At 43.3% G+C, this 24,734-nt stretch overlaps 1 protein-coding gene across 2 annotated transcripts in view; it reads left to right on the top strand.

Moving 5' to 3' along the window:
• CNTNAP2 (contactin associated protein 2) overlaps positions 1 to 24,734 on the top strand; it is a 2,169,461-nt gene that overhangs the window by 1,644,242 nt on the left and 500,485 nt on the right. For both annotated transcript variants that reach the window (XM_078663547.1, XM_078663548.1), the window contains one exon: positions 24,452 to 24,611. In XM_078663547.1, the coding sequence (XP_078519673.1) occupies positions 24,452 to 24,611 (160 nt within the window). The remainder of the gene's footprint in view (positions 1 to 24,451; positions 24,612 to 24,734) is intronic.

Below are 24,734 nucleotides of genomic sequence, written 5' to 3' on the forward strand. Positions count from 1 at the left end.
AATCTCACACATTGCATATGTGCTGCACTTTACAGCACCTATATAAAAGGTGGAATGTTTAAAAACTGTGTAGGAATAATTGTTTGTACTGGAAGAGCATGTGTCCAATACAAATCCTATGCTAGCCAGCACATTGCACCTCTTCACCATGCACCATCCCAGAGGTAGTGAGCAGCAACCAGACATTGTTAATATTAATGAGTGCACAGCTTTCTTGCACTAAACAAAATATCGAATCTGCTTCTTGATCTGCAAGCCTGGATTTCCCAGCCTTAACTGTTGCACAGCACGGCAGGTGGTGGCAATTAAACTGAAAAACACCTTTGTGTCATTTCACTCTCCTTAATACACCTCGGGCCAGATGTACAACGCGCAAAATACCGCCTCGCAAATTGCGAGTCTTTTGCGACTCGCAATTTGCAAGGCACTATTTTGCATGTACAACTGTGTGTTTAAAACTGTTTGCGATTCCCAATGGGGTCGCAAATTGCAAGGCTCATGCATATTAATGAGCCTCTTGCAATTTGCGAGCCCATTGGGAATAACAGGCCTTCCCAGGGATGGTGGTCTGCTTTCCTTAAAGGTTTTTGGAACCACTGCCTGCCCTTAAAAAATATTTTGGGTGGCAGTCACAAAGGGGAACGGGTCCCCCTTCCCTTTTGCGACTTCATTACCACCCTCTTGAAGAGGGCGGTAATTTACGAGTGTTTTTCAACCGCAATTGCAGACGCAAAACATTCATACATGGCTCTGCGGTCGCTATTAGGACGGGGACTCCCCTTTCTTATAGCGAGTCGCAATACACTATTTTGCGAGTCGCAAATTATTTGCGAACAGCAAAATAGTGTAAGTACATGGCCCAGACTGAAATTGCATGCGCAAACAGGCCCCAAACCGGTTTGCGCATGCAATTTTCCGTCATACATCCGGCCCCTCACCTCTTCTGTCTAAACGAAGTCTCTTAAAGCCTCTTTCTATTTCTACATCTCTTACTGCCTTATTCACGCATTGATCGATTTCATAAACTAACATACAAATGTACATATACAAACCTTAACAACTACATATTTACATGTGCACTCCTCAGTCTGAGTGATGCACTCTGAGGTAGTCCCCTTCGCACAAGAGGTATCACACCTCTCTCTTATTTACCACTGTGCGCCTATACACTTTAACTAAGTTCAAATTAATTGGACTCCTCAAACTGTCGACGCGTGCGCGTTTCTGCCATCAATTTCTTCTGGCTTCCTCAGGACAAGGGTACACCAGGGGCGTAACACAGGTCCCCGCAGCCCCCGCAGTGCGGGGGGGGGCCCGAGCTGCAAGGGGCCCCCACAGCACTGTACTCAGTCTTAGGCCTGAGAGTTCCGGATTAGAACCGGAGAATGGAGCAGTGGGCCCCTCTGTGTACCTTGCAGGGGGGGATGGCAGGCCCTTCAACTTTCCTTACGCCTGTGGATGAAATAGCTAATAAAGGTCTCAAGATGTGATATTAACTATACAATTCTACTGGATTAGGAAACGTCACCACCAATGAATCGAAAACAAGCGTGCTCATTTATTTGTTTTGTTGTTCTTGTATTTTGTACATACATTTTTATTGCTCTTTCGAAATTCTAGAAAATGTTACTGATGTCCTTGTCATGCGCAACAACCCTAAAGGGAATTAGATGCTAGGAGCAGCGGAAATGACATCACTAGGTTGTCCCCTTGTCCCACCAGTTTATTCTTTGCTGCACATGTATTAGGCAAATGGCAAGCAGTGGAAACTATAGGTGGTGAACAGGGTTCTCTGGGCAGAGTTCTCTTTCTTTTCCTCCAGTTACCTTCATGGCCCACAGACAAGCGATAACAAGGGAAGTGCAAAGGGTACAATAGGGCAAGCATGGGGTAGCTATCCATGGTCACCACTCACTGGCATCCATGTTCTGAATGCCATGACGCTTCTCCCATGTGTATCTTCACCTCTTGAAGCCCCGTAAGGCTGGATACAGTACAAGCACTGCCCTACATGTTCCATTATGATCTTTAGTAATTATATTGAAATCTCTCACAAAAAGGCGCCACCTGCACAAAGGGAATATTTATAGAGGACTGAGACTCATCATACTGAAACAAAGAGAAATAACTGGATGAACCAGTCACCCCTGACATGTCCAGCTTATTTGCTTCTTCGAGAGTCTGTTTCTTTGAAACTGTGAAACCAATTTCAGCCACCCCATATTTGGATATGTTTATAACAACTAAATCAGTGGCGTAGCCTGGGTGCCTGAGGCTCTAATGCAAGAAAGGAACAAACATTGACAAAGCAAATAGGTCTCGCCTTTTGGGAGTTGCCAATGGTTTTTATCGATGCTGTACAGAAACCCTGATCCTGTGCAGCATGGCTAAAGAGGACCCGATGCTGCGCAACATAGATAAACAGGAATATGGGTAAAGAGGACCCGATGTTGTGCAGCATAGATAAACAGGAATATATAATTAGAAAAAATCCTATGACACAAGCTGTAGCATCATTTTGTAGGCGCACGCATATCCTTTTTTAGTTCCCTCCGACACAGTGCAACCAGTGTACCTCAAGATGTATTGTTTCCAATTCAGTGGGCTTACGGACTGCCCACAGGATACCACTAGTTGTTTTTGTTTTCACTCTTATTTGCAATCTTTCAATTACTTACCTCCCATAGGCATCTCTTCCTTTCTTGTGTTGGCTCCTTCCTGGAGCATGGACCAAGCACATGTGTTCTTCCTTGTCTTTGTTCTTACTCGTCTTGTTTCAACACACTATTGTCTATATATAAGTGTTTCAATATTACTCCTGGACATGCAATGTGCTTTCCTACCTTTACCACTGGTGTATGGCTACTTATTTATTTTGCTTTCACCCTATCTGTCATCTCTATTGATGCTTTAGTTACTTACACACACAACTGTACTACTCTAAGCCATTCTACTCTATGCCACTCCACTCTACCCCACTTTACTTTACTCTACACCACTCTACTCTATACCACGATGGTCTACTCTATGCCACTCCTCTCTGCTCCACTGTATGTCATTCCACTTTAAAACACTCTAGGCAACTCAGCTCTACTCTACTCTATCCCACTCCACCCTACTGTGCGCCACTGTACGAAACTCCACTCTATTCTATGCCATTCTACTCTACGCCACTCCATGCTACTCTACAACACTGTGCACCACTCCTCTCCACACAATGCCCCTCTATGCCACTCTACTCTATACCACTCCACTTTACTCTATGCCATTCCACTCTATGCCACTCTATTCAACCCCACTTTACTCAACGCTACTCTATTCCACTCCACCCCTCTCTCTATGCCCCTCTACTCTATAATGCCTTACTCTACATTACTCCATCTTACTATACTCTATGCCACTCTACTGTATGCCTCGCCACAACACACAATGCCAATCCACAGCACTCTATGCCAATTCGTTCTGCTCCACTCCACTCTGCGACACTCTACTCTGAGCAACTCTATGCCACTACACTTTACTCCATCCCACTGATGCTGCACTCTACTTTATGCCACTACACTCAATGCCACTCTACGGCACACTACTCTACACCACTCCTCTCTATTCGACGCCACTTTACACCACTCTACTCCACGCCGCTCTATGCCACTGTACACCACTCCAAATAAAGACACTCTACTCTACGCCACTCTAATCTCTGCGTCACTCCATACCATGCTACTTCACCTCACTCTATGCCACTCCACTCTGCACTACTCTGTTCCATGCTACTACACACTATGCCACTCTGCTCTACTCTATGCCACCTTACTCTACGCCACTCCACTCTTCATTACTCTACCCTAGGTCTTTCCGGTCCACTCCACTCAATGCCACTTTTCGCCACTCTACTCCACTCTATTCTACGTCAATCCGGTCCACTCTACTCAATGCCGCTCTACTCTATGGCACTTCACTCTGCACCACGAAACTCTACACCACACCACTCTACTGTACACCACTCTACTCTACACCACTCCTCTCTACATCTCACCACTGTACTCTACACCACTCTTCTCTACAACATTCTACTACACTCTATGCCGGCTCCTCTAAGCCACAGTATGCTATACTGCTCTATACCACTCCACTCTGTACCAATCTAATATATGCCGATCTATTCCATCCCAGTCTATGCCACTTTACCCCACTCCATGCCACTCACTCCACACAATGCCACTCTACGCCACTCCACTACACACCACTACACTTTATGCCACTCTACTCTGTCACTCCACACTATGCCACTAGACCTTATGCCACTCTCCACTATGCCACTCTACGCTACGCCACTGTACGCCACTCGACTCCACTCTATGCTACTCCATGCCACTCTACTCTTCTCCACACAATGCCACTCTACAGCACTCCACTCTATGCCATGCCACTCCACTCTATGCCACTCCACGCTATTTCACTCTATGCTACTCCACTCTACGCTACTCCAGCATCCACTGGATCACCTTCAGGTACACTGACGAAAGTAACTTGGAAGTACATCTCATTGTGCATGCTCTGAGTGGCTGAGAGACATCAGTGTGCAGCATTGCGCATGCTCATAGTTATAAGAGCACAGTACGCCACATGGCCTTGGCTTCCTGCTGCTAACAAACCAGCCTTGCCCCTGATGTGTAGCTTCTGCTGTCTGTCAGAAGACAGTGATGACTTGTGTGCTGCCTCAGGAGCAAACAGGCGAAGGGCAGACTTTGATGGTCAGTAAACACACATGAAGTTACTTATCACTGAGTGCTAGAATTTTCTTTTTAAAAGGAATTCGATGTGGAGGGGTATTGGAACATTTTATGACACAAATGTGGTATTACAGGTAACGTGTACACATGTGCTAGCAAATGTGGTCATTATTGGTTATTGCAGCAGAAGAAGAAGCAATTATTCTTCTGAATCTCCAGGAAACAGGCCAGGATTTTGGAGGACAAGAGGGTGCTCATCGGATGAAGATGCAGATAGAGGAAAACAGACTACCTGTTATATAACCCCAACAACTTTATGAGTCATCAATAGCAGGTTCTGCAGGCTGATCCTGTTGAAATAAATGGAGGATGGGGAATTACTTCATGGTGGGTGGTCATAGTCAAGCATTTTTGAGAATGAAGACAGATTTAAAGAGGATGATCTCTTCTAAATTAGAGTGAATTCAGAAGTGTGTTAGAGGAAAAAAAATTGTAGTTCAATAGGCAAAGGAATGGTGAATATAATTAAAGAGTGCTGACTGGAGTCCCTATGTAGAAAATGAGATACTGGTACGGCTTAGTGGCGTAAAAATGGCCCCGCAGAGTGGGGGCCCTGCTTCAGCACTGTGCACGGGCCCCTGGCCAGAGTGCTCCTGACTGGGTCTGGAGAATAGGGGGCCCCCTCCATGTACTTTGCAGGGGGGCCCCCTCAAGTTTCGTTACGCCACTGTCTTCCTTTTGTGTCTTTCTCCTGGTCACACTCTGAGGGCTCGATCATGATTGAACCCTTAATTTTGGGAGCAAAATGCACCTGCAAATTTGTGCGCACTAGAGTTTTACAAATTAGCAGGCAAGCAATGTGCACGCAATTAGGAGGGATGGGCAATAGCACGCTAAAAGTGCTTGGGTGCGCCTCATGCCAAGGTAGACAGCATATGCACTTATTTGTCCTGCAATTCGAAAAAATCACGAGCACAAATAAATGCTATTTGTACACTTAACATAATCCCACGTTAGACACAAATTTCCATTTGCACCCAAAACAGGATTGGTCAACCAATCAGGAATTTGGGATTGTGTGTCTGTGTCAGCTACAGGGCAAAACAAATACAAACCCATATCTGGGAGGAAGAATACACGAGACTGCTGTAATCTCGTAAAAAAGTGTTTTGAGATCAACCATCCCTCAGGAACCAGCATTTAGCGGTCCTTTTGGCATAGATAAGGAACAAGATAGATGCTTCGTCGATACAATACAATGCGAGGCACTACAAGAAGTTGATAAGAGTAGAACAGAATACAAAGTGGGGCGCTGCAACAAGTTGAGAAGAGCAGGATAAAATACAAAGTGAGGCATTAAAAGAAGTTGCGATGGGCAGGACAGAATACAAAATGAAGACCTACAAGAAGATGAGAAGAGCAGGATAGATTATTGATAGAATACAACTAAAACAAGTTGAGAGGAGCAGGATAGAATGCAAAACGAGGCACTACAAGAAGTTGAGAAGACAGGGTAGAATACAAACGGAAGCACTTGAACAAGTTCAAGAGAGTAGGACAGAATACAAAGTATGGCACTGCATTGAGTTGAGAAGTGCAAGAAAGAGTTCAAAGTGAGGCGCTAAAAGAAGTTGAGAAGACAGGGTAGAATACAAAGGGAAGGACTTTGTGTAAGGTGAATTCCAAAGATGACCAGAGGTAGCCAGGAGGTATATTTCATGTAGAAGGTTTATTGGATGGTTCAGCAGTTTGTTCTAGGTTACATAGAAGTCTTAAGAAGATCTTGTAGAAGTCCCACCAGGATCTGCATGGTTGCTGCTCAGCCCACTCTCTTCAACTGTTATTCTCCACACACAAGCAGGCCCACTCACATTCCACTGTCTCGGTCATCATGCATTCTAACATTCCATGCAGACATCACATTCATTCTGGCTGAGCAGCTAAGGAGGAGATGCATTTGTAGAAACCAAGGAATAACACACTTGAACAAGTTCAAGAGAGTAGGACAGAATACAAAGTATGGCACTGCAATAAGTTGAGAAGTGCAAGAAAGAGTACAAAGTGAGGCTCTAAAAGAAGTTGAGTGGAGAGGATTAAGTACAAATAGTACGAAGTGTAGCACTGCAGAAAGTTGAGAGGAAGGATAGAATACAAAGTGAAGCACCACAAAAAGTTGAGAGGAGAGGATAAAATAGAAAGTGTAGCACTCCAACAAGTTGAGAGGATAAAATGCAAAGTAAAGCACTACAACAAGTTGAGAGGGGCATAGGAACTTCTGCCCTTAAAAGCCAAACGGACGATGCTGCCTCTGCTTAAATTAAAAGAAGACAGTAAGGGCCTGATTATGACTTTGACAGTGTGGGGATGGGCCGCCATGCCACTGCCGCACTCCCACACCACCAAATACGAGTTTTCTCGTGATCTGTTGGACAGTCCAATGGCAGTGCCTATGTGAAAGGCACTGCAATTGGAGTCTCAAAGGCCATTCCTGCAAAGCATGCACTATGCAGTCAATGCTGTGCAGGAAAGGAGGCACATGCACAGAGGGAGGCACAAACTGTACAACCCTGCATGCATCCCCATGCACAGGGGCAATAGGGGGCAGGGGCGGCTCCTCCACCAGGGCGGAGGAGCTTTGCCCTACTGATTTCTGGCAGTGTGAGAAGCAGAAAAATAAAATGGTTATAACTTTCAGTTATTACCATTTTATGTTTGGTTGCGGGCGGGCTGGTGGGCGGGGCTGTTCTGCGAGCAGGGCGGGGGAGGAGTGGTGCGCCCACTCCTCAGTCTGCAAAGACTGTTTGGTCAGCCTTCTGGGGCTGCCAAAACCAGTCATGCACACTCTGCTCTTCTCCATGAAGGCTGCAATGTAGCCTGCATGGAGAATATGGCCCCCCATATGCCCCTGGCTGGGCGGCATCCCGACTAATCACAACGCTGCTTTCAGTGTTGGTATTGGCTTAGGAGAGGGAGCCTGCCTGCCTGCTTCCTGTTTCTGATTCAGAAAAGGGGGTGGTGATGAACAGAGTGCCTGAATTAAGCAGACCACTCTTACCCAGTCCAAAGATCAGGGCTTGATCCATCACCGTTTTTTAGCTCACTGCACCATCCCAGCTCAGAACTTGGCTATATGCAAATTAGTCTGTTCCTGTCCCAGTGCATGATGGGAACAGGGCAAACCAAACTACCAAGCCAATTCTTGTACTGGGAAGGAAACAAGCTTCCGGGGACCGGTTTCTGCCATTTCAGGCGTCGTCGGCCCGGCTTGCTTGAATCCTGATGGTGCAATGAGCAAGGGACTCACATCTGAGTTCATCACCACCCCCTTTTCTGAATCGTTTTTGGCCACTATAGGTGTGGCAGGGTATACTCAGACATGAGTCCCTTGCTCACTGCTCCATCAGGATTCAAGCAAGCCGGGCCGACGACGCCTGAAATGACAGAAACCGGTCCCCGGAAGCTTGTCTCCTTTCTGGTGAAGAATTGGCTTGGTAGTTTGGTCTGCCCTGTTCCCATGATGCACTGGGCCAGGGACAGACTAATTTGCATATAGCCAGGTTCTGAGCTGGGATGGGGCAGTGAGCTAAATAACGGTGATGGATCAAGCCCTGATCTTTGGACTGGGTAAGAGTGGTCTGCTTAATTCAGACACTCTGTTCATCACCACCCCCTTTTCTGAATTGCTTCCTGTTTCTGCCAGAGGCAGGAGAGCAGGAGCAGAGAAGACGTGGGACCCGGTCGGCAAAAAGGTAAGTTTAATTTTTTTTTACTATCATTAAATTACCCCCCCCCACACGTGTTCTGCCTCCCCACCTGTGAACCATGCTAACTGCAACTGATAGGGGGACCTGTAGGACCCCATTTGTTTCCCCACCACCAGTATTTAATATGCTTGGCGGTGCCACAGCAGGACCGCCAAGCATATTACTTCCCTAGACCGCCGTGCCACCAACAGGGATCGCGGATCCTGGTGGGTGTGGCAATTCTTTGGAGTCCGACCGCCATACTTGTAATACGACGGTTGGACTGCTGCTGCTGTGGTCTCTGTCCGCCACTGCACTTTCATCGCAAATTTGCCAGTTTAATGGACCGCCAAACTCGTAATCAGCCCCTAAGTACCACATGACACCAAGTATCTCCCATGTCGGAAGTGTCTACATTGCACTGACTTGTTGCTGCCAAAAGAATGTAAAAGTATCCAGATAAGGTCATTTTAAGGTGTCAAAAAGACTGACGAGACTTGCAAATCTGTATTCGTCACTTGCAATGTTTGCTTAATGAGCGTGTTCACCTTCTTAATATGAAACACATATATTATAACGCTGAATCGGTTTTCACTGTTGTTGCCTTTTTTGAAATTGCAAAAAGTAGGCAAACAATTCTACATCCTGAAGGATGAATGGGAACATTAATTCCATCTCTGTATTACAGAATTTCCCAGAGGAATCTGTTGCATTCAGAACTAAAGAGTGCGCCCTGAAAAACAAATTGAACAGCGCAATAATCCAGCAAAGGACAATTCCTGTTCCTTTGAATATGACTAGCAAGTTATGGGGCCAGTCTGACAATATTGCACAGTAGGCACCCCAAAATAAATATGATGGGGCACGGAACATGCCTCTTCTGCATGTTCATCGTCCGATCTCTACTCCCTGAAGCAAGGACATGGACATGGATTTACTGGGGGCTGCAGTCCTCAGCTTCCTCTCAGCATCGCTCCAAATCCATGAGCCACACCTTGAAAGGCCTATTCTTAGGACTGTGTTGCCACCCTATGTGTAACTGTTGGGTGGATTTGGCAGCTTCTGGAAAAGGGGGTGAGTAACAGAGGTTCTCACTGTTCAGCATCACCTGGGTGACCGGCCCAGGCAGGGGTGGGTTGCTCTGAGTCGGGCAGTAGGTAGGACAGCAGTGCCAGTAGGTGCCTCCAAGGCTGTTGTGTAGGGGGCAGCACCTGGGAATTGTTTCTGCGTGATGTAAGTGTATCTCTGTCTGGAACTCAAACCTTTTGTGAGCAATAGGACGGGTTACGGACCTGGCGGCTGCACCTGCTGAGATGTTGGTAATGCTGGTAATACACAGATCCTCATCAATAACTACCTCACTACACACCTTGCACCATAGAAACACCAGGAACCAGAGAACATAAATAAACACCCCTTTTATTCTGTACATCAGGTAGAAAAGTTGGAGCAGACAAGCACATGATCTATGTCTTACTGTCACAGTGAAGAAATAACAGCTCAATCGCACCCTAGAATGACCACGTACTTAGTTGTCCATGACTGTCAGTGTGCAGCTGGGCCACTGGGTGCAGATGATGGTGTTTTGTAATGTAAAGGTTTTATGGTGTGAAGCCTGTGTCATCACAAAGGCTTAGAAATAGAAATTCTTAACAGTGAAAACAGGCAAGGGTGAACCATCCCAAGTTCCAGTCCAGGGGGGATATTGCAACGGGGGGCGCTAATGCTCCAGATTAATGGATGGCCAAGTTGTCAACTACTAGTTAGAAAAAAATGGTTGGAAGTGGAATCTCTGCAGCGGTGAGGTATCCAAGGACAAATGTAATTCAGAAAAAATCTAGGGAAGAGAAGCAGCCCTCTGGATCATGCTTAAGGCGAAGCAAAATGTTGGACGTCTTTATGGATCCCACCCAAAAGGATGACCCTGTAAAGGTATGGGATTTCCTCTGGGCCCTGCCTTGCAAACAGAACATATCATAATGTTTGAGGATAGGCACTGGATGTCGGGTCTGGTGGTATAGTGGACTAATGCATCCACTGCAGGGGCCTTCATTCGACCTCATGGTCACATGTTCACATCCTGGTGGATCCACTCAGCCTTTCATCCATCTGAGGTCGATAAAATGAGTACCATTGAGATGGGTAAGAATAAATATCTGTTATTCAGCCCCTTGAGACCCTTGGGTGATAAGTGCATTATTTTATGTTATGTTGGGTCTTGAAGCACAGCATGCATAACAGAACACACTGGAAGAGGAGATCAGTGATGTGCAGGTTTCTTGGATGATGGCGCCCAAGGGTAGTAATCCCATCACAGTCTCAGCAAGGGGTCTGGACCTACTCTATAACACAAGATAGCTCTTAAGGCCTACCAGGGAACTACACAGCAGCCCTTGATGCATTGAGGAAAACAGAAAGTCCCTGGCTCCAGGGTTCTACTAAATCCTGCTCGCTTGAAAATACACCAAACTAGGGTTTTTAGCTCAGAGATAAAAGCTAAAGAATATAAGGAGGAAATTATGTAATATGGTTTAATGGCTCCCAAACGAGATATGATTTGGCACAGGCCAGTAACATTGATGGGAAGCTCTTCTTTATCCCCAGGGGGAAACTCAGATGCAGGTCTTCAGCGGTGGGGTGGTCCCAAGCACAGATTACATCACTCAGACCCATTTGGTCTGCTTGCCTTAGGGGCTAGGTGGGGGGTTGTGGGATGGGAGTGTGGGGAAGCTAGGGGTGTCGGGGTGGGAAAGTTTGGGTATGGGAGAGTGCGGTGGAGGGCTAGGACATGGGTCAGAGATGAGCACAGAGGGGGGTGAAGGGGAGAAGGGAAAAAAGGAAAATCTAGGTACATGAGTAGGTCTAAGAAACTAGGAGGAAGCACTAGGAAGTGGCTGATGCATTTGGCAGACAAGCCAAGTGGTAGAGACAAAATGATCTGCCCTTTTAGAAGGATTATACTGCTTTGGGTGACCAAAATATGAAATGCAACTCTGAATATATGTGGTCTCAATGACCACGTTAAACGACGGACAGTAGCAATAGATTTAAAAGTACTCATGATGACATTTTATGTTTACAAGAAACTCATACTGAGGGTGCGAGGCGGAGGTTCATGGAACTGCTTGGGTACAAACATATTGTTTATACTACACAACGAACGAGAACAAGAAGGGTGGCCATCTTATCCCATAGGAGAGATATTATTCATAAAAGGTGTGTTATGTATAAATATGGGCACTGGCTGATAGCTGTTCTGTATATGGGTCTATCGGAGATCACCCTGAAATTTTTAAATTTCTTAATAATGAGTTAGCACTGTGGTCAACACGATAATACTCTGTGGGGACTTGAATATTAACGGTATGGGAAAGTTAAGGGGCAGTAATACCGACAATTATGCTGGTTGGAAAAGTAAGGTATTTAGAGTTCTTACATCTCTTACACAAGATAACGATCTAATTGATGTGTGGCCATACTTAAAGCCTCTCGACCCTGGCAGCACCTATTTTTCAGGCAAGACAATTTTTTTGCCACCCAGCAGCTGGTCTCATGCTGTGATATTAAGATGTACCCTTGAGTTATGTCGGATCACAATCCCTTGGTGTTGGAAGTAACATTTACTCTTTGGAACCATTTTTACAGGCTCTTCAGGCACAACCCCGAATCGCACCTTTCATATCTGGCTCATATGCACTAAAAATGATGGCGTATGCCGATGATATTGCCATTTATTCCCCCGATGTTACAGAAGCACTACAAGGGATTACTCAGGAGGCTTGTAAAATCGGAAAAGTTTCTGGCTACAAGCTTAATATAAATAAAACGCAAATTGTAGCTAATTATGTACCTACAACGGCGGTTCCAGAGATTTGCAAAACTGTCACTTATCTTGGGGTAAAAATTACCTCTAAAATACGAGAAATTAATTATATCAACTATATTGAGTTAATCAAATCCACTTCCTTGATACTAAAAAAATGGCATAGACTCCCCTTGAATTTAATCGGCAGAATTAATTTAATTAAAAGGAAGGTTATGCTCAAATTTCTCTATCTTTTTCGCTCAATTCCTTTAGCACTGAATAATTCTTTTTTCAAGCAATTAGATGGAATCTTCAGCAGTTTTATATGGGGATTCCGAAAAGCTCGTAGATCTCTGGCACTATTAAAAAAAAACTTGGACAAGGGTGGCCTTAACTTCCCAGACGCTAAATTATATTTCTGGGCCTCGTTTATTAAGCGACTCCGGTCTCTACTTAATAGCGATGACCCATTTTTTTTTCATTTATTTATGTTAAAATCTGAATCAAATATGTTTTTTTTATGAGCTAGTGACCCCAATTATTTCAAGCGGGTGAAATTTAAGACTGCCAGAGACATAATCAAAATAGGCTCCAATATATTAGCATTTTGTAAGACCACATTTTACAACCCGAAATTACAACTTTGGGGAAATCCGGGTCTACCCAGGATCTTTAATGACGGTATGGCCTCTAGATGGTCTGCTCAGGGCATCAATGTGCTGGGGATCTTTACGGCGCATTAGGGTTCTTGGATTTCCACACATTAAAAGTACTGTATGACTTGCCAGAAATAATGAGATTCAAATATCTACAATTACACGATTTTTTGACACGGAAAAATAAAATCTTTGAAATTTCTGACTGTGATATTTGGAACTGCTTATATGCATCTAACAACAAGTCTATTATAAGCGACGCTTATAGATGTCTTTGCACTTTCAAAACGGACGACTGTTCAAAACTAGCGGAGAAATGGAGTAACAAATTGGGTTTAAATATAACATCTAGTCAGATAGCTAATTCTTTCACAAAAATTAATAATGCTGTGCGATCTTCAAGTTTAAGGTTGCAACAGTTTAGAACTACCTGTATGCTATATTATACTCCGGAAAGAATCTCCAAATGGTCCCTCAACAACATATCTGGTGAACGTACTAAATGCCAAGCTGTTGCAGCAGATTTGGCTCACATGCTGTTTTCTTGCTCAGTTGTAATGCAATTTTAGGTGGAATTACAGAAAGTTTTTGAAATTAAGGCGATTTCCTTACCACCTATTACTGCTTTAACAGTACTATTGGATATACATCTTGTTTCTGTGTCCCAGGCAGCACTAGTTACGATTCTCTTTTCCTGTGCAAAATTAACTTTAGCTAGAGCCTGGATTTCTCCCAAGCCCCCTAATATTGGAGACTGGTGGTCGTTAGTAAATGAAATTCATTCTATGGAATTTGCTTTGGCTAAACTCAGAGGGGTTCGGTCAATAAGAAAATTTAGAAACATTTGGGGTAACTTTATTCAATGAATTTTCTCTCTGTAATGGGTCATCAATTAATAACAAGACTCGCAACATTTCCGTTGGTCTGTTTTGCTTCAAATTTGCTTTAAATCTGAATAATCTTTTTCTTTACTTGTGTACTAAATGGAATATGGAAAAAAAAGTATGTTATGGAAATCATTGACTTTTATTTAGCAAAATTTTGGCTTTTTGTACTGTAGGGTATGTTCTCCTCATCAATTTGTTAATAAAAATTTAAAATAGGAAGTAACATTTACAAGGGTGGAAAGAGTGGAATACACCTGGATGTTTGAAAGGGGCTTGTTGCTTGATCGAAATTATATTTTGCATATGAATAAATGGATTGAGGAGTTCCGGGAGATTAATAGAAATAGTGCAGATAATGGCATAGTCTGGGATGCATTCAAGGCAGGGGTAAGTGGGGAGACACTTAGCTATAGTTTGCAGTGAAAAAAGTAGGAAACACAACAACTAAAGGCTCTATAGAAAGCGCTGGCAGATGTTGAGGAGGAGCTTGTCGTGGCTACAACTGCGAGGGCTCCCACAGAGAATATATTGCTTAGACTCACCTTTGCAAGGGCTGCAATAGGAGAAATCTCTACAGGCAGAGTGGTGGAAAAGTATCTGGCATATCGTCAGGCTTGTCATGAGCTCAATGAACAGGTAGGACAGACTCTGGCAGTATGGACCAGGCAGAAAACAATCAGGGCTGAGATCCTTGCCCGACAGGCATTCAGTAGGAATTCTGTAAATATTATGAGAATTTATACCGGGAATATTAGCAAATAAAGGATAGTCTAATTACAGAGGATCTCAACTGCATAAAACTGGAGCAGTTCTCCCTTGAAGATGCTGAATATTTAGAGGCTCCTTTTTCAAATGATGAAATAAATAGAGCACTCAGGGATCTTCCCTCTGGAAAGGCTGTCGGACCAGATTAAATTCCCTTGGAATTTTATAAAAATCTTTTTTACTATCTTAGGGCAAGATCTTGTGAAAATGCTCAGGCAGTCTCAAGCATGGGTTTCCGTCCTAGAGTAATGGTCATGGGCCTCCAACACTATTTTTGTGAAGAAGAGGAAACCTCCAACTGAACCTGGGTCATATAGGTCCATAACGCTGATGAATAGTGATGCAAAGATATTTTCAAAGGTATTAGCCGCACGGCTAAGCCTTATTATTGGTAAAGCGATATCTACTCAGCTGCATGGTTTTATACCAGGCAGAGGCACTACCGATCACAAAAAAAAGGGAGACCCTATGGCACTAATCTTGCCTGATGCGGAGAAGGCATTCAATAGGGTCTCCTGGGATTATCTTTGCACTGTCCTTAAATGGTTCTGTATCAGAAAGGCTTTCATTAATGCAATTCGGGTCCTGTCTCTGGCCCCTGCTGCCCGGTCCGGTGAAATGGGGGACACACAGAACCACTTTTGATTACAAGGGGGACAGGGCAAGGCTGTCCGTGTTCCCCTCTTCTTTTCGCATGCTATATATATCCCCTGATTCAGAGGATCGATGCCAACAGGAATATCAGATCACTGTTTTTCCAAGGTTATGAAACCAAAATCCTGGGTTATGGTGATGATTTGGCTAAAGTAATGGCTGATTCCAACCAGCACTTGCTGAGATTGAGGAGGAGGCTCGGGTATTTGAGATCATCCCGGGATACTCACTCAATCAGCAGAAAACTCAGATAGTTATAAACAATTTGATAGACCTGGAAGACTCCCGGGTGACACAGACAGCTACTTACTTAGGGATAAATATCACATCAGCATTGTGGAAAAAAATATAACCTCGATTATTTACAAAAGCAAGAAAGATTTCGATAGGATGAATACTCTCTATCTATCGATTGTCGGTTGGTGTAACATAATCGAAATTACTTTTTGTACCCAAAATCCTTTACCTCTTCAGAGCTATACCCTTGGAATTTGAAAAGGTTTGGTTTAAGAGGCTGTAAGATATGTTTAATACATTTATCTGGGCTTTTGGGAAGACTAGGAGAGCACTGAAGTTTATGACACTTACGAGAGAGACAGGGGGATGGGCAGTACCAGATCTTCCATTGTAATATTTGGCCACAGCTCTACAGTATACGCGGGGTCTTGTGGGCTGGAACTCAAAGGACTTCTGTAGCAGGATGGGGTCACCAGATGTCTGGGTTACTGCTAGGAGATGATGCTCAAAATTGTTTTTTGAAATATAATGAACCCAGCTATTATAAGAAAGCTAGATGTAAGACTTTAACAGCCCCATTTAGGTATGGGTAGCTTTTTAGAGGAAAATAGGGCTTTTGCCGGATGAATTTCGAACCCGGCATTCCCTGAGATCTTTCATGATGCAGTTATGTCACGCTGGGAGGATCTAGGAATCCGGAGAATAGGGGATTTAATTGTTACAGATGGTATTTAGGCATTAAACGATGTTCAAGCCAACTTCGGGGTTGAGAGGTGAGATTTTTTTAAGTATTTGCAAATACTGAGTTTCCTAGCAAAGAAAACAGGTGGATCAAAAGGATTTAGCAAAGATTCTATCATGGAGGTGGTAAGGGCTGATAAGGGGTGTACCATCAGTCAGATATATGAGTGGGCTGGCTCAATTGAAGCAGGACGATCTTGAGAAACAGACGGAGAAATGGAAGCAAAAACTTCCTTCTTGATCATACATCAGGAGTTCTTCTCCAAATTAAAACTATTGGTTACTAAAATGCCGAAAAAAATTCAGCAGAAGACCCAGAATCTGTCACACAGTAAACCTTGGTACGGCAGATCTTGTAGAGAGTCGAAGAGGGAACTGATAGCTGCGATTAAGTCCAAGTCACAACATGATGTTCATAAAGCCAGAAGCAACTATAAATCTGTCCAAAGGATATCAAAAAGTGCATGGGAGGAAGAGAAATGGGCGGAATTGTTGTCAGCCGCAAGGTCACGCAATACTGTGGCTTTTTGGAGGTTGATAGCAAACGGGACTAATGCAGGAAGGGTGGCTAAGGACACCTTTTTAGATGAGCAAACTTGGGTAACTCACTTTACTAACTTGTATAGAAAATATGAAGATCCTTATATAGCATCTAATATAGCAAGTTATGTAACTCCAGTTGATCCGCTTGTCTTCACCTTGGGGGAAACTGAGCTGGCGTTAAGCCAAGTTAAAAGTGGGAAAGCCCCTGGCTTGGATAAAATCCCTGGGGATCTTTACAAGCACGACTTAAAAGTATGGGCACCCTATATTAATTATCTTTGCAATAAACTTTCATGTAGTCTAGAATTTCCTGAAAGTTGGAAGGGAGCTGAAATTGTTTTAATATATAAAAAAGGAGACAGGAAGGACCCTTGCAACTATTGGCCAATAAGCTTAATGGACATCCTACAGAAAATCTACTCACGCCATATTTTAGCACGAGTGAGTAATTGGTTGGATGAAAACTCATTTTTGACTAAACTTCAAGCCGGGTTCAGGATAAAAGTCAGCACCATAGATCAGTGCTTTAGATTCTGCTGCCTCTATTGGAAGTACGTAATGATAAAAAAGGCCCATCTGTATGTTGCCTTTGTTGATTTAAGGGCGGCATTCGATCTGGTGCCACGTGACCTCCTTTGGAAAACGTTGAGTGCAGCAGGTATGCCAGATAATATAGTAGCACAGATCAAAAAATTACATGAAGGGAACTTTGCGAGAATTAGATGGGGTCCAAACGGCGAACTTTCCGGGAAAATTCCAATTGAACGTGGAGTTCGCCAAGGATGTGTTCTGGCCCCCACGCTTTTTTCTATTTTCGTAAATGATATTCCCTCATACCTAGAAAGATGTAAAAGTGATGCTCCCAAATTGAATGGTGAAAGGGTAGCTTCTTTATTATTTGCTGACGACACAATCCTGATATCCCAAACAAAGAATGGCTTGCAGATTTTATTGAACACTTTTAATGACTATTGTTGTCAAAAGGGGCTAGAGATTAATGTCAAGAAAACGAAGTACATGGCCCTGAATCCAACCAAACCTGATAAGGGGTGTTTAACGTTAAAAGGTGTGAAGCTGGAGTCAGTGCCTCACTTCTCATATCTAGGGGTGACACTAGATTCCAACTTCACCTGGAAAGCACAATTGGAAAAAAGCAAATTAATATTCGCTCAGAATGTTAAACCGATACTTAGAGAGCAAAGCTTAAGCACCAGTAAAGCGGTGTTTCCCGTAATGGAACTTTTTAAATTTAAAGTCCAATCATCAGTGCTCTATGGTGCAGAACTGTGGGGGTCGGGGTCCAAGGAGACCTTCAGTGTCCAAGATAATAATTTCATGAGAAGCTTGGTAAGGGTTCCGAGAGGAACTCCATTAGTACCTCTGCAATTGGACCTTAATTTTAAAAGAACAGACCACCATGTTCTCATTAAACCACTTATGCTATGGGTGAGATTGTGGCATGTCCCTGATCTACAAGATTATAGAGAGGGGCTTATAGAGATTATGGCGCTGGACACCCATAAAAAAATCCCATGGCTTAGACATGTAAGCACTTGGTTTAATAACATAGGTCTGAAACATTTTTGGGAAAACCCTGAGCTATTACCACCTAACCCAAAATTAGTCCTGAAAAGGGCCTTTTGGTCCTATGTAGCAAACATGACCGTGAATGCCATAAATAGTGGTTCATTAGTTAAAACATTTCTAACCTTTAAGGATGAACCATTTTATGAGACTTTTATGGACGAAATTGAGCCTCCACTTGCCAAAACATTATTTTTAAAGTTTAGATACGGTAATCTCGTATTAAAATCAACTTTGGCGCGTTGGGCGAGGAACCGTGATCCATCTTCCGAGGCTTTGGACGAAGTTTGCTCACTTTGTGATAACAACCAAATAGAGAATGAGCAACATATACTCTTCTTCTGTCCCTTGTATGGCCAAGAAAGAACAAGATGGATCAAACCAATATGCCTATTATTAGGCTTGAGATCCTACCGTCAGGCTCTGAGAATTTTGACTACAAACACTTCACAACAGATAATATTTAGTGTTAGTAGATTTCTACTTTCTGTTTGCCACCGCAGGAAAAAAATGGGTCATAAGCTGTAACCGAGTTTCCTTTATCTATGGACTTGAATTATGGACTAGAAATTGTTTTTATTAGCACCGCTGAACTGAAATTGCTCCTAAAAATTATTGATATGTCCTCCTGTCTTATATGATTTTTAATGTCATGCTCCAAGAGTCTTTTCTACATCTGTTGCACAGATATATAGTATGTTTTTTAAAAAAAAATTCTATTGAATGCCATTATATATTTTTTTCTTTTCTTTTATTGAACTGTAATGTTTAAATTGCTCTTTTATGGCGTCAAGCCGAAATAAAGATATTGAATTGTAACAAAAGCTAGAAACAGATCACGGCTGCTTTTTAGCATCAATGGTGTTAGGGCATACTATCCAGTGCACCACACGATTACAAGTGCAGCACTACAAAACAATTTTCTCGCTATACTATACCCCAGATAAGTTAGGTCAATGGAGTGGTGAATCAAGGTCAATTGTTCCCGATGTAAGAGCACAGAAGTAGACCAAATACATATGTCATAATCCCTGGAAATATAAGTAATCTTAACTCCAGAATTAATGGTGCCAGGGGTCAGTAACGATGCCCTGGCTAGGTCTCACAAATATATTCTATTTCTGGCTGTGGCAGTGGTTGGAATCTGTATACCCTCTTTGTGGCTGGACCCACTTGTCCCAACATTCCAGCTATGGCTTAGGAGGCTGCTGGCTAGTTTTAATCTCGAAAAGGGGGTGTACGAAAGAAAGAGCCGTAGGGCAAGGAAATTAGGTAAATGCATCTATGTCCCGCTGTATAGATCACAGCTGATTAATGAATTCATTTTAAGCATGCCGTATGATTCAAATTGCTGCTTTTTAAACAAATGGCATCCGGACCTCCTTGGCTCTTTTACATAGGATCGTATTTATTGTATTGAATTATGTTTGCACTCTATATGATGTACGATGGATATGAATAAGAATATATAGAAGGTCCTACGGATCTTTCTTATCCACTGAAGAATGTCCCTTTGATGGGGGAGTATCTATGAGGGGAACAGTGGTTACTCCATCAATCTCCCGTACTACTGTACCATCTGCCCAAAGTTCGCTTATACAACCTGCCCTGGTACAACATGGGCTTCTTAATGCACTTGGGGGCCCGAATAGCCTGGTTACCCGTGGTAATTTGGCATGTAGGAAATTCAATCAAAATGCGACTCTAAAAATCTTATTTTGGAATGTAGCGGGTCTCGCTGCCAATCTAGAAATTCCTGATTGGTGTGCCTTTGTAGGCCTTCGTGGGATATGCTTATTTCAGGAAACTTGGGCCCTTAATCCCATACACAGACTGGGCTATGTCACCTACACGGAGCCAGCAACAAAGGGACCCAGAGGAGGACCATGGGGGCAGGTGTATATGGGTAGGTTCTCACCTTGGGTTTACTATGAAAAGAATAGACACCAATAGCCCCGATCTGACATGTATTTTACTGTCACACATTAAAACACCCAAACTGGCACTCATTAATATCTATTCGAGGCCAGCCGGACCGGGAGGCACCTCCCAGACTTTAGATTCTTTGTCCATTTTACTTCACTCTCTTCCGGGAGATGTTGCACTGATGATTGGTGGTGACTTTAATTGTCACTTCGAACCACTCATTGGTGTCTCCCAGATCTCAACGGAAGAGGATGAAGCATGGCTAGTCCCGCACCCGAATATATATCCAGTAAAGCATTGGTCAGCCCTGGTACTTCAGTTAATTTCCATTACTTATTCTTTTTCTATAAGAGCGTGTAATGGGTGATTCCAGGGGGCTAGCCCAGGGCACTCAACTTATAGTGGAATGGGGCGCACCTCTGTAATCGACTACTTTATGGCTAGTATGTCTTTATGGTCCAAGATCCTCAACTTCTACATTTCTAGTCGCACGGAAAGTGACCATAACACTCTGTCAATTGAGATGAATTTTAACTTGACCACTGAGGGTACTGAATCCCACGAAAACAGTGACCTTAGAATATTCCAAGGTGGGAGGAGAATCCGATGGGCAAATATGAAGATGTCTACCGAAGATATGGGCAAATTGTATTTGAGTTTAATCCCTCTGTTAGAAAGGGCAAATACAATTATGGCTCTCCCATTTGAAAATAGTGTGCAAAGGCTCCTTTCAGGGTTACATGAGGAACTTACTGCATTACTGGTGAATTCCTTTTATAAAACAGCCCCCATTAAACCTAAGATACAGGGTGTTAAACACCCCTGGTTTAACAGGGGTTGTAGAGAATCGAAGCACGCACTGATCAGGGCACTGAAACAAGGTATCTCGGTTGCAGTGACTGAAGCCAGGCGCGCTTATAAGCAAATGATTTTTAATGCAAAAACAGAGTGGGAAGAAGAACGATGGCTCGCCATCAGATCTGCACTTGAGGCTAAAGATGCCAGGACCTTCTGGAACCTCGTTCATATCGGGAAACCAGAAGGTAGGACCTCGATTGATCCAAATATTCTCGAAGAATCTTGGTCTCTGCATTTTAAAGAGCTTTACTCCATCTCCCCTATACTAAAAAGTGCAGCCCCCCCAATCCTTTTGGCCCCGGATCCTATGTGGTCTACACCGCTATTCACTTTGGACGAGGTACTTATTGCTGTGCACAGCCTGCAATCCAACAAAGCCCCCGGGCTAAATAGGATTCCGAGTGACCTCTTCTAAGAGGAACCGGTAGTCTGGGCCCCTTACCTATTATTACTATACAACGCAATTCTGCAGGGCCTACCTCTCCCAGGTACTTGGTTGGGGGCGGAGATAATACCCATTTACAAGAAGGGTTCTCCGCTCGAACCCTCAAATTATAGGCCGATCAGCCTTATCGATGTAAGCCAGAAAATCTATGCAAGGCTACTCTTACAACGCTTACTGGACTGGGTTAATGACAATAATATTTTGACCCCCCTTCAAGCAGGGTTTAGTGCCAAAACGTCCACAACCAACTGATTATTTTGGATCCAGGTTCTTCACTGGAAGCATGTTGTTCTGGACCGGGGAAGTCTATATTTAAAGTTCGTGGACTTAAAGTCAGCATTTGATATGGTGGACCGGAACCAGCTTTGGTCTATTTTATTATCTATGGGGGTTCCACCATACCTATGCTACCAATTTAAACTCCTCCACGATGGCACTTTTGCCAGAGTACGTTATGGAAAGCATGGCCAATTAACGGGGCCTTTCCCGGTTGAGAAGGGGGTCAGGCAGGGTTGTGTGCTCGCCCCAACCCTCTTTTCCCTCTTTCTCAACGGGCTCATAGAAGACCTACTAACCATCAAAGACATTGACTCCCCAAAACTGGCCTTCCAGAGATTTCCCGCACTAATGTTTGCGGATGACACCCTGTTGCTTTCAAAATCGCCCATGGGCATGCAGAGGGTCTTGAACCAGTTCATTACATTTTGTAATAAAAGAAACCTGGTAGTTAACATTGATAAGACCAAGTACATGGTATTTAACGCCAATACCACTAACTGTCCCCATCCTATGATGGAAGGTGGACCACTAGAAAGAGTCCCAACTTTTGACTATTTAGGTTCAACTCTAACCGACAGAATGGGGTGGGGCGCACAAATGGCCAAGGCCAACTTAAGATTAACTCAGACCACTAGGGGGATTTTAAAAGTCCAAATAAACTGTGCTTACAAATTAGGTTAGTGCCCCACTCGAAATCTTCAAAGTTCAAGCCAGGTCATCATCCCTTTATGGGGCGGAACTTTGGGGGCACGTCCCATCACCCGAGTTAACCACTACAGAAAACAATTTTATCAGGCAAATTTTAACTTTGCCTAGAAATACCCCACTTGTTCCACTCAGGTTGGATTTGAACATTAGTCCCATTGCTGATGCCATCGGCTCACGCCCACTCCTTTATTGGAGGAGGTTGTGGAGCACTCCCGAGTTGGAATACTACAAGGAGGAATTAAAGGTGGTGCTGGCCTCCTTAGGAGCAGGCAGGATTCCATGGTTATCCTTCGTAAGGCAGTCCTTCACTTTGATCGGACAGGAAAACTTATGGTCAAACCCTGAGGCATCCTGCTCAGCCATCTCTAAGAAAACATTATCCAACATTATAAAGGACTTTAATCTAAGGAAGACATTCTGCTCAGCTATACCAACGAGTTTGACTGATGCCTTCCTGAATTATAAGTCATTTTACAGCTTTGAACAGGAAATTGATGTAATTCAACCCACCCTAGCAAAGAAGCTGTACCTACAGTTTAGATATGGAACACTGCCCCTTTATTCTCTGACCGATAGGTGGGCGGGGGTCCTGTACACTTATGCCCAGGCTGCAGAACAGAAGATGAAACGATTCTCCACGTCACCCTCTTCTGTCCGGCCTACGGCACTATACGGAGAAAGTAGATAATACAGCTGTGTAATATTTTGGGCACTAGGAATTATCTAGCTTTCTTCAGGATTTTGAAGTCCGACACAAATCCAGTGATAGTGTCCGTTGTAACTAAGTTCTTGTTTTCTATGTGGATTACTCGAAGGAAATTGCTTAGCTAAGGATGGCACATATGCACTTTATCGTAGAGACTTAGGGAACTAAGTGGATCAGCAAATGTTATTTTATAATTTTTTAAACACCTGAAGATTATTTAAAGTTTTATAGTTTTAATATATTGTCTCCTCCCCTCTGACGTTTTAGACGATGCATTTTAGAGTATATAATACCAATGAATTCTTTAAAAACTGTACTTGTATTTGTATGTGCTTTTATGGTTAAAACTAACCGAAATAAAGTTTTTTTGAAATTTGAAATATATAATAAAGAAAAAAAGGAAAGAAAAATAGCTTTCCTTCTGTAATGAGATGGCTGACCTTGAGACTCCTCTTGCAATGCATACAGTGGGAAACTATAGAAATCTGGTGGTGGGTATGGGCCATATATTGGTCCAAAGAAATACTGACTGGTGAACTATTTGATCCCTGACCCCAATTGAGAACCATACACGTTTTGGGAGGGATGAAGGGAGTATGAACTGGTAGGGAGACAAGGCCACTACCTCAGGAAGTAGTCCCGTCGTAGGGGTACACCCGTACATTTGTTTTTGTTTGATGAATGCTTGAGTGCTGTTGCTAAACAGAGGTGCACCCTTACAGGGTTCCAGATAATAGCCAATGTGTGGACTAAGATTTCATCCAGTCATACTTGAAAAGGGTGAAAGTGTTTGGGATGAACAGGGAAGAGCCTCACTTTGTGGATTAAAATTCAGCTGTCTTTCATAAAAGTGTGCAAATTTATGAACTAGTTTTAGCAAATCTCTTGAACCTAGTCAACAAGTACCCTTTGTGTACTTGCAATTTACGGAATTTTACATCCTTTATCTCAGCCTTGTGCCAATTTATATTTTGTAGCACTAGACCCAAACATATTTTCAGTGGCATAGGTATACATGGCAAAAAATGAAAACCATGCCCTACTCATGTCTGTTTCATACCGTAATAGTCATAAATAAAGGCCAGCAATCCAATATTTGAGCCAATTCTTCGTGTTTACTTATAGATAAAACATCAATCAGTACATTTCCTGCTTTTCTAACTTTCTAAATATTTTTACAGCTGATGGAAGCCCTTACACATGGTGGATTGGGAGAGGCAATGAGAAGCATACTTACTGGGGAGGCTCTGGGCCTGGTATTCAGAAATGTGCTTGTGGCATTGAACGGAACTGCACCGACGCAAAGTATTATTGCAACTGTGATGCGGACCAGAAACAGTGGTAAGTTACGTTTTAGGAGCAATGAAAATGCCTTAAAATATTGCAGGATATTTTATGCTTGGAACTTGTAGATAGGATACTTGAAACAGATGTCACTGTTGAAAGAAACAAGTGTAATGTCCC

The sequence above is a fragment of the Lissotriton helveticus genome, chromosome 10 (genome assembly GCF_964261635.1).
Source record: "Lissotriton helveticus chromosome 10, aLisHel1.1, whole genome shotgun sequence".
Taxonomy (NCBI): domain Eukaryota; kingdom Metazoa; phylum Chordata; class Amphibia; order Caudata; family Salamandridae; genus Lissotriton; species Lissotriton helveticus.